The sequence below is a fragment of the Carassius auratus genome, chromosome 14 (genome assembly GCF_003368295.1).
Source record: "Carassius auratus strain Wakin chromosome 14, ASM336829v1, whole genome shotgun sequence".
Classification (NCBI taxonomy): Eukaryota; Metazoa; Chordata; class Actinopteri; order Cypriniformes; family Cyprinidae; genus Carassius; species Carassius auratus.
The window spans coordinates 21,688,127-21,703,321 of record NC_039256.1 but is presented as its reverse complement, the minus strand read 5'-3'; the positions used below and the strand labels follow the sequence as shown (position 1 = coordinate 21,703,321).

At 35.5% G+C, this 15,195-nt stretch overlaps 1 protein-coding gene and 1 pseudogene across 3 annotated transcripts; both read right to left on the bottom strand.

Moving 5' to 3' along the window:
• Nucleotides 1–388: 388 nt before the first annotated feature.
• On the bottom strand, nucleotides 389–5,974 carry LOC113113998 (CCR4-NOT transcription complex subunit 7). Of its 3 annotated transcripts, none has more exons than XM_026280659.1 (7): nucleotides 5,781–5,974; nucleotides 4,564–4,693; nucleotides 3,540–3,733; nucleotides 3,173–3,334; nucleotides 2,826–2,970; nucleotides 1,761–1,871; nucleotides 392–1,639 (listed from the first exon to the last, which is right to left on the bottom strand). In XM_026280659.1, exons 2-7 carry the CDS (start codon nucleotides 4,678–4,680, stop codon nucleotides 1,508–1,510), a joined length of 861 nt encoding a protein of 286 aa, XP_026136444.1. In that variant the 5' UTR covers nucleotides 4,681–4,693; nucleotides 5,781–5,974; the 3' UTR covers nucleotides 392–1,507. The 3 variants fall into 3 exon arrangements, with proteins under 3 accessions (XP_026136445.1, XP_026136444.1, XP_026136443.1); XM_026280658.1 differs by having other exon boundaries at nucleotides 395–1,639; nucleotides 4,564–4,778; nucleotides 5,781–5,973; XM_026280660.1 differs by lacking the exon at nucleotides 5,781–5,974 and having other exon boundaries at nucleotides 389–1,639; nucleotides 3,173–3,405; nucleotides 4,564–4,705.
• Nucleotides 5,975–7,160: 1,186 nt separating this feature from the next.
• On the bottom strand, nucleotides 7,161–13,705 carry LOC113113320 (myotubularin-related protein 7-like; annotated as a pseudogene).
• Nucleotides 13,706–15,195: the final 1,490 nt, after the last annotated feature.

Sequence of the window (15,195 nt, the reverse complement as noted above, 5' to 3'; positions counted from 1 at the left end):
AGTGATATTTTATTAAGTGCTACAGTGTTGTTTCGATATTGTTTCAAATGTGTTACAGTACTATATTTATAGCATCTGTCCATTAAAGAAGTAGTTCAGCCAATAAATGAAAATTTGCTGATAATTTACTCTGACCCTCAGGGCCATCCAAGATGTAGAACAGTTTGTTTCTTCATTAGAATTGCGAAATTGTTTTTAGCAGCTGTTTGGACTCTCATTCTGACGGCACCCATTCACTGCAAATGATCCATTGGTGAGCAAGTTAAGTAATGCTCAATTTGTCCAAATCTGTTCTGATGAAGAAACAAACTCATCTAAATCTTGGATGGACTCCTAAAGTTTTTTTCGGCGACCTATTCCTTTAGGAATGGTGAAATAAAACTGTAACGAACAGATTTTGGATATGTTAGAAAAATCTGGCTTTTATTTCCAAATGCTCTAAAAACAGCCAGTCTTTATATTGCTTAATACCAATGTGGATACTGTACACATCAAGATGATAGACAAACGAGGAGGGACATTCAAGGCATAAAAAAAAGAAAGTTTGGCAAGCTGTGTTCATGCGATTCACATATCTATAAAAGCTCAGATTAGTGAACACAGCATTTATTCAAATGTTTCAGTACATGCAGCAGATCTAGGCGACACAGAATTGTAAAGCAATACAATACAAAAAAAAAAGAGAGGAAAACCCCAAACAGCACAAAATGTGCACCATTCAAAAACCAGCACTACAAGTAAAACTAATTCCACTGATACGGAGTACTTGACTTGGCTAAGATTTCTTTTAAGAGGCATTATTTCTTAAATGAATAAAAGGCTTTGAACTTCTTTGATACTAAAATACTACAAAACCTTTAAATCTCTTTTAAAAATGAAAATGGAAAGACAATCTTGATCCAGAAGTATGAGGTGACCTCAGTTCACTTAAATAGTGGCAGTTACATCATCACTCTTAATTTACTTGTGTGGTAAAATCTGCGCTAACCCAACGTAAAGGGTAAAATCAGTGCAAGGCTTTGCGTTAGAATTAAGTGCTTGTATTTATCTGTGTGTCTGTGAGATCCTCCATCTGCCTAAAGCTATTGCAAAGAGTGAGAAATCAGTACTCCTGTGATCAGGGAATGACAGTTCACGTAGGTGACTGGTGCACTCGCTTTCGAAAGTTAGTCGATGAACTACGCAACTGTACACGAGAAGAAACGAATGCAATAAATTAACGATTAAAAAAAGAACATAAAAAATAGTTTAATATTAAGGCTGAGCTGTGGGGGGGAACTAAAACACCAAATGGTTCCTCCTCTTTAACCATAAAATATGAACATTGTGTGAGAAGATTTAACCCAGAGAAGGCAACAAAGGGAAGTTCTTTTCTGTTGGATGGGAACTTTAAAGTGCAAAATCCTATCTAATCTTTCATGAAAAACAAAACAACAACAACAACAACTAAAACCCATGTTTTGAGCCCTGTATATGAGATTCTTTATGGTGATGGATTCTTCTTGTGTCACGACTGATGCTTGTTTGCCTCCTCCTCATAAGCGTTTCCGGTGCCATTCTGGACATACGATGAACCTGAACCCAGTCCATACAAGTGACCACAATACTTTGCATCATCAATGTGATCCTCAAAAAACATCTGCAACGACAAAGATGCTAGTCAGTACAAATGCTGCATTTAGTGCCAATTAAAAAAAAAATGATATTGAATAAGCATAGCACTTTGTCCTTGATTATATTTTTTTCATCTCAAGGCACACCTCTCTCATCTTGAAGAAAGCCATTCCTGTGAGGAGTGAGTCAGAGCCTGCCTGATGCTGAGGTCCAATTCTCTCCAGCTCAAGCTGCTCTGCTACCTCCTGCAGACCGCCCTGACATCACATGACAGAAATCAGGCACAGATTCCTTCTATTCACACAGACTGCTGCAAATTAGAGTAACCACTGATATACTTCACAGCAAATGCTGCAGTGATGACAGCGAAAAAATGAGATCTACAATGCCTATAAATAAAAAGCATTCACCCCAGTTTTCAGGTTTTTACAATAACACTGAACCACAAAAATGTCACTATGCAAGCATTTAAGTCAGTAATTAGTATATGCATCTTGGACAGTGATAATGTGTGTTAGGTTTAGTCTTGGTACTAGCCTTGGGGTAATAAGGATACATATCAGTCAGTGCTGTTATCTTTTAACTAAAACTATTAAAAATGAATTTATAAAAATGTATTATTTTTATTATGATGATTAATTATTAATAATTAAATTCTAATCAAATTAATTCAAAATAATTTTTAGTAACTTAAATAAAGCTCAAAATAAAATATAAAAAAAACAAACAGAAATTCTTCCTTGCCAACTTAATTAAATAAGTTTAAATACTAAAACTAAACCGGATAATAAAAATACAAATAAATATTTTAAACATAATAAAAATGACAAAAGTGAATACATTAAAATGTAAACTGAAAATAAAAGCTAATTTAAAATAATATTTTTGCTTGTTTGTTTTTTGCTCCTTAGACTAGTCTATTTAAAGATTTTTAATGTATTTAAACTAAAGCTAAATAGAAATATAAAAATGAATAAAATTGACAAAAGCACACAATTACTAAAAAGAAAATCTAAAAAAGCTAAATATGAATACACACTGTAACAGCATATATATATAAATAATACTAAAATCACACTGATCAATTCCGAATATCTGTGCCATATAAATTGAAAATTTTCTCTTATTGCTATGAAATACTGATGAATAAATCCTTGAGTGTTTAAATACTTTGTAAAGGTTGTTTTTAATGCAATTAAACACTAAAATACCTTCAAGTTCTTACAGCTCTTCATGAGGTATTTCACATCATAAATGATGGGAAAAAATAAACGAAGAATCTCGAAGAAGTCAACCTCTTCATCTGGCAATTTTGAGTTGGACAAAATTTTAATCAGGTACCCAAAGTCATAGCCACTGTTCGGAAAAGAGACGAAAATTAACTTGAAAATAGATTGCATTATTCACTGAAGAGCAAGCACAAAAGAGAAACACATTTTTAAACACTACTGTACATTTTCTCAAGATGTGAAGAACCTTCCCCTTTTAATGGAGTTGTGGTTTGAATCAGCACTGAAACACTGTTCATTTCACTGCGTGAATATTACTGTAAGATTACCTATGGAATGAGAGCCACTTGACCCCCTCACAAAGCACCACACCTGAGGTCATAAGCAGCTCAGCAAAGTACAGTGTCTCAATACCCTCTTCCTCATGCTTCTTAAACTGGATACCTGACGAGGTGAGCAACTCAATGGAATCCTGTGCATACATATCTTCCCTGCAAAAGACAGTACCGTTGGTGTAATGTCCAGCTTTCATAAAGAATCACACTGATGGCTATGGATACACCTGAAGACAAGAAAAGTCATCTTGTCATATGTCTTCAACACGGACTTATGTACATAAAAGTGAGATCATCGACTGATGCATTGTTGTTAAAAATATGTGCCATACCTCTTAAATGACAAAAGTGCAATGCTTACGTGAGGTTAAATTTGAAGTTGAACTGCCACGTCGACGTCCCTGGAGGGTATTCCCCCTGTTCGTTCATAAATGTAAGGCCAAGCTGGATGATCTTCAACAGGTCAACATTACACCGCAGCAGCTGGTACTGGTAATCAGCATTGCTTCTAAATTCACCGATCGGTCTTGCAACTACACCTGGAAACTCTGTGTCCTACAAATGCAACAACATGGATATTTGTATATTTATGAGAATAAAAAGGGTTTTGTTCAGAGTCAGACAGGCAGGAAATAGTTTAAGTTTCAGGAAATGTGTTATGTGCTTCTGGAATTTTTATTAGTTTAAAATACTTTTATTTAGCTTTAATCCATTTTTACTCCAGTATTCATTTTCATAATTTTAGTACTTCAACCTAACCTCATTATTTCAGTAAAACAGTTTTTTAAGTCTTTTAAGTTTAACAATTTACATTTTACAAAAATAAAATACAAAATATATATTTTTTTAAAACATCTAAATAAAATCACCTTTGAAGTGGTCCAGATGAAGTTCTTAGCAATTCGTATTACTAATCAAAAATTTTGTTTTGATATATTTATGGTAGGAAATTTACAAAATATTTTTACTTAATATCCTAATGATGTTTTGGCATAAAAAAATATATAATTTTGACCTATACAATGGTTTTTTTAGGCTATGGCTAAAAATATACCCCAGCGACTTAAGACTGGTTTTGTGGGCCAGGGTCACAAATATGCACAACAAACAGGAAATTAGTGACTTGATATGATTTGCTGTAATACATTTGACCCAATTTTCCCATATTTCCTGTCCTCTCCTTCCACAGTGACAGAAGCTTGCCATCAGGCTGACTCTTAAGTCATTACTATGGCAACTGCCATATACCTACGTTATAGTAACACTGCACTGTCTGAACATATGGATCTGATTTCATAGCTTAGAAAATGACTGTCAGTTCAAGATCACATTTGGGAAATTAAACTGAACTGATGTGAATAAAGCATTGGGAGTTTGAACCTCACCATTGCAATATAGTTGAATTTTCGGGTCACCTGTCGAATCCTCTTCATCTCCTCATCCAGGTTGCTGGCCCAAACCTCACATATTCTTTGACTATGATCCACAGTGGCTGCGGGCATAGTTCCAGGTTTACTGCATCAAAACCAAAAAAAAAAAAAAAAAACAATCCCCAGGGGATAATCTCATGAAATAATAATTGCTTGTTCCCTCTTTTTACCTGAAAAAACAAACAAACAAACATCACAATCATAAAGCTACTATTTAAGACCATTTAATAATGTGCAAAAACCATACTTCGAATTGCAGAGTAAATATATTAAATGCCTATTTTATATATATATATATATATATATATATATATATATATATATATAATATTATATTATATTAAAGCATGACAAACTGTTTATTTTTGCACCAAATTGCATTCTTTAAAATGGTCAATAACAGCTCCACATATATTTTCAAATGAGAATTGATCTATGGTTTGTGGTTAATTCTTGTGTCATGGCCCTAGCTGATTGACTTTGGTAAATCATTAGTCGTTTGTTTACTGACTTCAAACTAGATATTAGATTAGTTCATCCTTATCACTCCAGACAGCATCATGAGGACTGTAAACAGAGGAGAGAGATTGCGATAACTTTAGTCTTAGTAAACATGACTACTCATCTACTATTCTTGCCTCATGACAGCATTGAAAGGACAGTGATTCAGACATAATCATATAATGCAAAAAAATAAAGAAATAAACTGTTACTACTGTTACTAAACTTTGCTACAAATGCCAGATGAGACAAAAAGGTCGCAAGCTAACAGAAGCAGCATTCAGTAACGTTATGTCAAAAAAATAAGTGGGAAGATTGGCGGTGTGCCAAAAATTGCTTATAAACATACATGCCTATTACAGTGCCTTTCTAACCTATTCTAAGTTGTTTTATATGTCCATAAGCTATTAAATAACCAAATCATTTCTAATAGGTTGACATGTTAGCAGAAGTAGCTAGCACAACATCTGCTAAACTAAAAAAAAAGCCAACGTCTTGAAATCATACCTACAGTCAGCTTTTGTAAATATTTCCTCTTGTAATATGTCAATGAGGCTGTTTAGTGTCGACGTGTTTATTTGCACATGTGGCTAGAGTGTTAGCTATTAGCCTAGCCACAAAAGTTTGTCCTCTTATTATGCTCAAAGTTCACTTTATCTGTCAGGACTTACCTTTCCTCAAACAAGGCAGTTACACTTAAGGCGTATACTGCTTCTGTAATACAAAATCGCCTTGTTTAGAAAGGACTGGGACCTTGTTCTTTACTTTTATATAGTTTTATTGGGCTAACACCGATATCAACAACCAGCTGCCACTCTGAACTACATCACAGCGCTGCGGCGTGACGTCACGAGACGACGACGAAGAGTGACCTGGCCTTTGAACTCCTTGTGGGATTCTACGTTCATGAACTTTCGAATAGATAGCTGTTTTATATTCATGGTGACGTTTATATGTATTCTTTAAAGAACTCGAAACATTTGATTGCTTGTAAGACCCTTTTATGTTGTTTATTATAATGCAGTTTAGAACATTCCAGAATTCCATAACCCTCTTAGATTTTGTTTGTCTCTGCCTGTAAAAATTGTGATGTTACAATGTAAAATAATAATAATAATAATAAAAAAATACATATATATATATATATATATATACACACACACACACATACAGGGATAAACACAATAATGTAATCTAAACTGATTTAATATTCACATAGGTGTGATTCCATTGTCCCAAAACACACAAAAACACTTACAAATAAATACAAATTGAATAAAGACATCACAACTACCTAGTTATTTGATAAAACTATATCAGTCAAGTTCAAGAAATGTTTCTTTCTTGTAATGTTGACTTTATTTTAAATTATATAAACATTACACACCATGTGACAAAGGGAGAGGTTAAGACATGATAATAGGTGAGCAAACCTTCAGTATGGATCTAAACTGACATAAATCCTTCAAAATAATTTAAGAGAACATAAATTTCCTAAATGTATACATGAGTATTTTATTAGTATTATATTCCTTTTGGTGCATTAAATGGAAAATATTGTTTTTGGTCTGGTTTCTTTTGGTTCCGTGCATGTCCCAGGCTCAGTTTAAAGTGCAGGAGTTATACAATATTCACCACAATGAAAGTTTTAGAAGTTGTACACCATCTAAACTATCCAAGGACTGACCCAATCTGCTAAGTATTAAATAGTTTTAAATAAGTAAACTTCTGAAGCACACCTGGAGAAATGTAAATATCATTAATTTCACAACAAACTGATTTTTCATGTATTCATGTTATTGTGCATAAAGTGCAAAAAAAATTAAGATCAGATCATTTATTGCACACAAGTATTCAATGCTTGAAAAAAATCATGCTAATGAGAAATTATAAATATATACTAGAATGGAACTCTTGATATGGTAGACCTGTATTACACATCCAGACAGAAAGACATGCTTCTGTAATGCCAGACATGAGACACATGTCCACATTGTCCAATATCTTTGCATAATATGAAATACCCACACTCATATCTTGCTCACAAAGCTTCACGCTCTGTTGGGGCCAGTCTCATCTGAGTCAGGATCCTTCATGCTGTCCTCACTTGGCAGGGACTCTTCACCAGAAGAATGGGAGCTGAAATCTGCTACTCCTGACTCCTGGTCACTATTGTCAGCATCAGAGATTTTTGCTTCGTCTCCAAACAGGCAAAGCTCTGCGCTTTCTCTCTCTCCTTGTTGTAAACATTTTAGGCAAATATCTGGCATTTTACCTGCTCACAGAGAGCCAGTTCTTCCTCAAGTTGTTGCGTTTCTTCTTTCACAGTCATCAGACAATCTAGCTCAGACTGACATGGGTGCAACTCACGATCAAAACGATTATACAGCCTTCTCCAGTATCTAAACATGGAAAAGACAAGCATTTTTTACAGTTAAACAAACATACATGCCATATATCAGTTACTCTGTAATAGCTGTATTGACTTAAAGATAGGTGGATATTTAAGACTAGAGAGACAAATTATGCATGAGAAAGAGAATCAAAATCCATCTATTTTTTATAGAGGAGAAGAAAAAAAAACTATTTAACATGTTCTAACATATCTACAACAGTAGGGGGCCTCAGAAGTCCCTGATTCTGGCTCTGATCAGGTTTGAACAGAGGGTTTATGAAATCCTGCTTGTTCACCCACAAATGAGGCCATATGGAATGAGTTTTCTCTTTGATGCTACAGAAAAAAACACATGCAACAAAACATGTTCAGTACTGACATCCGCAGTACCATAAAATTGAACAGCAAATTAAGTTTTGTCTTTCATGTCATCAAATAAACAGGACAATTACCACAGATCTTTCCTCTCCTTCTGGCTGTTACAAATGAAGTTGCCATAGTGTCAGAAGTAGATGTGGTTGTGGATGATGATCAGAAACTTCTAATTGTATTCAAAAGCACAGGAAACTGTTCCATAAGCTGCCATACACAATCCAGGAACTGGTCTATGACAGGTGACACTTCCTTTACCTCTCCAATGAGATGACCATATCTGAAATGCCATAAAGCAAATTACATTTAGAATGAGCATTTTTTGAGTTAATACATCAGAAAACCTCTGTAAATTAAATGATAGAGGCCAACCTGTGTGAAAACAAAAATAAATCAGCACCTGCACATAAAATAAAACAGGATTTTACTTAAAATGCCATTCAAATTAAATATGGGTTTTTAAAAGAAATTCATACTTTAAGCAAGGATGAATTAAATAGCTCAGTAAAGTGTCAGTAAAGACATTCATAATCAAATAAATACTGTTCTTTTGAACTTTCTATTCACCCCAAAAAAAAAAAAATCAACATATAATGATAATAAAAAAATAAATGTTTATAAAGCACCAAATCAGCATTTTAGAATGGATTCTGCAGGATAATATGATACTGAAGACTGAAGTAATGATGCTGGTGTGCATAAGAGGCTTCTTTAAAAAATATTAAGAAATCCCTCCAACCCAAACAGTTCTTGTGAAACGTATAATGGTAAAATGTCAATTTCCAATGTTAAGATACTTCATATCCCAGTTTAGAAATAACTATAAGCAAGTAATTATCTTAAAACATTATCAAAACATTGATCTATTTGTTTGAGCCTCCTGATCGTCTTGTTTAGTTGATCAATAAAAGGAAGGAACTGCTGGTAAAACCTGTTTGAAAACAATAAACGGTTTAATGATGCGTGCACATTAAATGACACACTTCATCTTTGTAAATGGGTCACAGAATCAGTCTACGCATCTGCACATACTGTACCTTCTGCTACCAGTGTATCAGGAAATGAGACTGTATTCACAGACAGAACTAATCTGTGCTAGAAAGTAGGTTCTGCTTTTTATGTTGACCCCATATGAGGGCGAACTTCAAAGAAGAGAGATTTTCCAAACTGTGCCCGGCTATTGAATGAAACCTCTCCAGCAGAGATCTAGCCTCCCTCCAGCAGAGATCAAGCCAGAGTGGATCCGTACAATTAAATGAGTAAGACCCACACTGGCAGCCTGTCAGTTATGCATCTTTTTACACTGTGAACTCTGTGACCTTTGGGGTCAAGTTTACAACTGCACTGTAGCATGCTCTCATTTACCATCAGTCCCTTGAGGGTCCTGTAGTAAGGGTCCAGAAGCACACTGGCCACAGAGCACACCTGAGCCGTCCTATCCCAGCCATCAGAACAATGAACCAAGACGCTGACCCCTTCCTCTGCCATGGCCTGTGTACATGAGAACATGAAATCAGTACCAGAGCACCCAGGAATGGACTAGAGATTTTTTACCTTAGATATGAATAGTCCCGCCTCCATGATCGATTTGATGCGTCTCAACCAGTCTGAATTTTCAAGCCCCGTTAGTAATTCTCCCATGGAGGGAGAACGCAGAGCCGAAACTAAAAAAACGACAACAGACATTTTGAGAAGATCCAGACAAATTCATTGCTAAACTTAAGTTTATACATAATATGATGAAAACCAGGAGCTTTATTGAGAATTTACAATAGGGAACTGATGTGAGGAGTATTTTTGGATATCCGTAGTTTAGAGAGCTCTTCTTTAAAGTGCTCAATATTTACTTTGGCTTTGCAAAGAAAGCTGGTGACTCATATGTAGTGTCCTCTGTGAGTGTCCTCTTTATTTATGTTACTTAAAATATGCAGAACTGATAAATTGGCTTGATGACAGTCCTGTCTTATGGCTCATAAGTTAGCATGACAACTGAAAGAATTTGAATTTCTAAAAGCGGCATCGATTCTTTTTTCTCCAAACCAACATAAACATTTCTTGTGAGCACTGAAAGGTTTGATATGCCAACAGTTCAAAGGTGATAAGAGTATTTAAGGCCTGGTGACGTCCCATGAGAACGCTCCAGATGAGGGCCCAAGCCAATATAATGAAAAACCTGGTCACTCTTGGTGGCAGAGACCAAACTAACTTTACAGTATTTCAAGGAAACTGCCAGGAAGAATCAAGCATTTTGTAATGAGATCTCTAACAGCCACAGAGTCTCTGCTGGAAGGGTAATCTCTGATTATTAAGCCAGATGACTCCCTAGTGTTTTTCGGGTCAGAATGCTATCACACCCATTGCCGCTATTATTTCTTCAACACTGGAAGATTTCATTCTCACGCCCTCCTTTTCTCAATCAGGGAAAAGGGGTCTCCAATCGTTAAGTCAACAAAACAAAAATAGGCGAGGAATAAAAGCCAGATGGAGTCAAAGCACCCCTACGACACAATCTGCTTTGCCAAGAAACTCTCCTGTGGTACAATCAATGGTTCATTGCAGAATATCTTTATAATAGACAATCAAATTCTAATTAGGCTAAAGTCTTGGTTTTTTAAATGCACTATGGGAAGATCCCCTAATAGTCCAAGCTTGTCTACACTCCCAAAAACAGTTTTGGCATCTATGTTTGAATGAAGATCCTCTAACACCCACATTTCTGAAAGGTTCTTTCTAGTTGAAAAAGGTAATGGAAAAAAACTTATTTTAAGAACTGTTAATGGCACCACTGCAAAACTCTCCTTTTAAAACCTTAACAGAAGGATCTCCTACAGTGGTTTATAAGGTGAAATTCATTTTCTCACTTAATAAGATGGAGACAAAACCCTCTATGAGTTTCTGCTGACTGTCCCTCATCACATGGATGTTTTCAATGCTAATGAACTGGAATTTAATGTTGCAGTAGTTGTCCTCGTTTTCGTAGCCTTTGCCCGCAGCTCGGTTCGCCATTGCATTTAGCTGGAAATACATGAGAGCCTTACATAAAGTGTCTTTCACGTGAAATTCTGATATCTGGTCCACTGATATTATTAAGTGGACTGACTTTGGGTCTTGTGTCCACAACATACATGAATCTGCTGCCAGGATTAGACTTCATGATGGCCTGCAGCATTTGCTCATCCTCCAGGCAGAGAGCACTGAAGCCAGAAAGAGGCTGACTGCTGCGACATATCGTGGCCTAAAAAAAAAGACATCATATGAGTAGGTGTTAGCATATGTTGGCATCCTGCGATGTCATGTTCTTTTTTTATTTTTTTTGAATGGACACCAGTAATGAATGGTCCCTGTTCATTAGTTACCCTAGACAAGATAATACATGGCAAATAAAGGTTGGACAAAATTGTTTAGTTGTACAGTCTTTCTTTAGTATGAAAGTGGTGCAAAATAATATTTCAGTTTCATCATTAATACGTATAAAAATATTTTATTTTCCAATTATCTATTAAAATTGTGCATTGTAAAGTATTAAAGTAATTCCCAGCATGGCTTGATAAATAAATTCAGCTTTTTTAACAAATGGAAAAGAGGAAAGCATTAAAAAAAAAGTAATAAGAAAATTTTAATTCAATTATTAAAATGTATAAAATGTTTCTAAATTACTGTGAAAAAATAATGATCGAAATGATATTTTAATACTTTTCATTCAAATAAATTCTGCTCAATCTACTAAAAATACAATTATAGGGTCTCAGAGTAATTCCCAGACTGATCATGCTCGATTAATAAATTAAACTTAAAGAACAGAAGATCACACTGTCCTCTCTGTGGAATGGGCATTTCATGAGAATTTGGCCCTGGCCTCATAAAACTCTAAATCCTGAAGTTGCAATATTACTTTTTTAGACAATGTTCTAATCATACTTTGGGGTTAACGAACCATGAATGGGGGAGATATTAAACTATAACTGACCCCTTTGGGCCTCACCAGCATGATCCTTATGTGGAAATCACACACAAGTTTATCCATGTGGTTTGAATTCATGTGTCCAAAAGAAAACACAAAGACTCCAAGGGGAATATTTGACCTCAATGAAATGAAATGTCTTTTAACAGAATTCCAAACCCAAGAGGGTGCAGAAGGAGCTTGACCTTGCCTTTAAAATATCCATTATTGCACGCATATGATGCATGACACATTTAGTATCTTGTCAAGGTAAATGTCTTACAACTCAATGTTGAACTGATTGTTAGTTTGCTCTGTGAAAACCTGGAGTAGTCTGCACTTTTTTGTAATCAAGCTGGAGTTTAATGCAAAATCAAGCTGCATCATATTTATGGTTAATCAGAAATAAGGTATTTTTATAAGAACACTCAAGTCTCAAGAACACTGTGTTCTTGAACCTTGAACTCCTCAATCCAATGACAAGTATTTGGCAGGCAAGGACATATAAAGGACATGACAAAATTCTCCACAGCCTCATTAAAAGAGGCAGATGAATACTAAGACTACAGAGAGAAGTGCCGGATGTGCAGCCAGACTCACATGGTTTTCCTTGCAGCGGTATGACAACGTGGGAAATCGACCTCTGCTATGAAACTTCGAGCTTCCTACGATGACGGGGAGGGTGATGGATTTAGGCACAAACAAGTCTGCTGGGTAAGTATCACACACCTGTGTTACAAGGAGAAAAGTTGTGCATAAAACAAGCACTTACATAATATATTGATTGCATTTACATAGAGATGGTTGGTGAAATACTAACTCAGTACTTTCGGTTGATTGGGGTGACATGCCATAGCTTATTTGGAAGTCCCATTCGATTGTACGCCTTCAAATCTAAAAAAAGTCCAATGAATGCTCCCTTTCAGCTTTGCCAACATCGGGATTAAAGGAAAAACAATACAACTCCTCATATTTTTCTGCAAGACAGAAAACAAAATCATGACAGCAATGTCCTGGCACACAGAAATAATTTCTACTTAATTACTTTTGAAAATTTTATTAAATGTACAAATGCAGCAATGATATTGTAATCACGGTATATACCTAAAACCATGCAAAAATGCATGCTAGATGACCCACCTGGCACGGAGAGACGTGAGAGTGAAATGTAAACATCGTGGCAGTCGCTCTCTTGAGGAATGATAAACTCTATGATCTGAAAGTTCTTGCAGTATATTAATAAAGAGTATCCGCTCCGAGATGCTTTATGCTTTACAACATTACACACTAAACTGTGAAGAACCTGTGAAAAACGAACATAAAGCGTCAGCTACAGTGCTCATAAAAAAGAAAATTAACTTAATAGTAAATATTTAGAGCATAGAAATACCACACAATTACATACTGAAAATGTTACTTACCCAATAGCTAATGTCTGTCCTCAGACCCTTTACCTACAAAGTTAGTGTGTGAAGCTGTTAGGTAGAGCGTGCCCACTTCGAGAAGAACTTCTGTCCACTAAACTCACATTTCCAACCTGTAATATATTACCAAAGTAATTAGACAACATTTGCACAAACATATTAGTGGTCTGAAATGATACTGCATGTTTTAATTATCTGCGATCAAATAGCAAAACCTAAATATATGGCTTTTGAGTCTTTTTATTTTATTTTAACTAATGTAAACAATACCACATGTAGGCCCTTGTATTTCGACTGTGTTTAATTCAATTAATTAATCCATTTACAAGTAATAAAACTTCAAGTGACTAATGTTGAGCTTTTGGAAGAAATGCATGGAGATGTGAGGTACATGTCATGAGAAAGGGAAAGATTATCATTGTATGGATGCTGGACATTTACCTTTGGCATTCTGATGTGCTCCATCTCTGACCACTACACTTCTGGCGCGTGCAGCTTATCAGGGTACAGAAATACTTCTTAGTACCACTTGTCTCCAGTGATACTGTGTTAATTCAAACACAATAATATCTGAAGATTTGTTAGAAACGTTGAGCTGCTTTGAATACTGGTTGATTCGGTACACATGGCTCCTCCTCCCGTCATCTGTAGTGATTCACCGTCCCTGTAAGGTCTCTGTGCCACGCTGACCGATGCTGGGTCCTAAAGCCGAGGTGTTTGGTGGTGTAGGCTAATTCTATGTAAGCAAATTGTCTTTACGCCAAAAGTTAAGTACAATGGTTTTCGTGTGAATATATAGCGTATGCATGCCGTTTTCTTAATCTAATCAGTTATATATTTTACTCCATTGAATATTTAGGTGATTTTTGAAGTTCTGGATAAAAAAAAAAAAAAAAAAAACATTTCCATTGCTGTTGCCCAGAAAAGAAAGACACTTGACTTGTGTGTTGTTGACACACTACTGTAGGGGTAAATGCAATCTAGTTGCACAAAGGATGTTTTTAAGTCTTCAGAAACATTGTGTTAGAACTATTACAGACATTGTTGGCATATGGGATTAACATGGAGGAACACTTAACACTTAAATAAACAGGAGGTTAATTTTAGATTTTAGGTACAAAGTGTCAGTTATTTTGTCTGTTTTTGCCATTGAAAATAGTTCTAAAGCCACAATTAACCGAACCACAACACCCAACAATATTTCTTTTTCTCTTTTTCTTTTGTTGCTGAATGAGTTTTTTTTTTTTTTTGAGCAAATGACTTATTCACGATTGTAACAATATAATATAATATTCTGGTGCATATTAATAAATTAGAATGTCATGAAAAATTCATTTATTTCAGTAATTCAACTCCAATTGTGAAACTTGTCTATTAAATAAATTAAGTGCACACAGACTGAAATAGTTTAAGTCTTTGGTTCTTTTAATTGTGATGATTTTGGCTCACATTTAACAAAAACCCACCAATTCACAATCTCAATAAATTAGAATATGGTGACACGCCAATCAGCTAATCAACTCAAAACACGTCCAAAGGTTTCCTGAGCCTCTCTCAGTTTGGTTCACTAGGCTACACAGTGCTGATCTGAGAATTGTCCAGAAGACAATCATTGACAGCCTTCACAAAGAGGGTAAGCCACAAACATTCATTTTCAATGAAGCTGGCTGTTCACAGAGGGCTGTATTCAATCTTGTTAACAGAAAGTTGAGTGGAAGGATAAAGTGTGGAAGGAAAAGATGCACAATCAACAGAGAGAACTGCAGCCTTATGATGATTGTCAAGCAAAAAACTGATTCAAGAATTTGAGTGAACTTCACAAGGAATGGACTGAGACTGGGGTCAAGGCATCAACCACACAACTTGCTACAGTTGTCGTATTCCTCTTGTTAAGCCACTCCTGATCCACCGACAATGTCAGAGGCGTCTTACCTGGGATAAGGTGAAGAAGAACT

Bases quoted from the DNA above. Each gene is read 5' to 3' on its own strand.
- LOC113113998 (XM_026280659.1), bottom strand. From the start codon at position 4,680: ATGCCCGCAGCCACTGTGGATCATAGTCAAAGAATATGTGAGGTTTGG. The intron at 3,335-3,539 runs GTAAGCATTGCA...TGTCTTTTGCAG, and splicing joins AACTTCAAATTTAACCTCAC to GGAAGATATGTATGCACAGG. The intron at 2,971-3,172 runs GTAATCTTACAG...TTTTCCGAACAG, and splicing joins AAGTGGCTCTCATTCCATAG to TGGCTATGACTTTGGGTACC.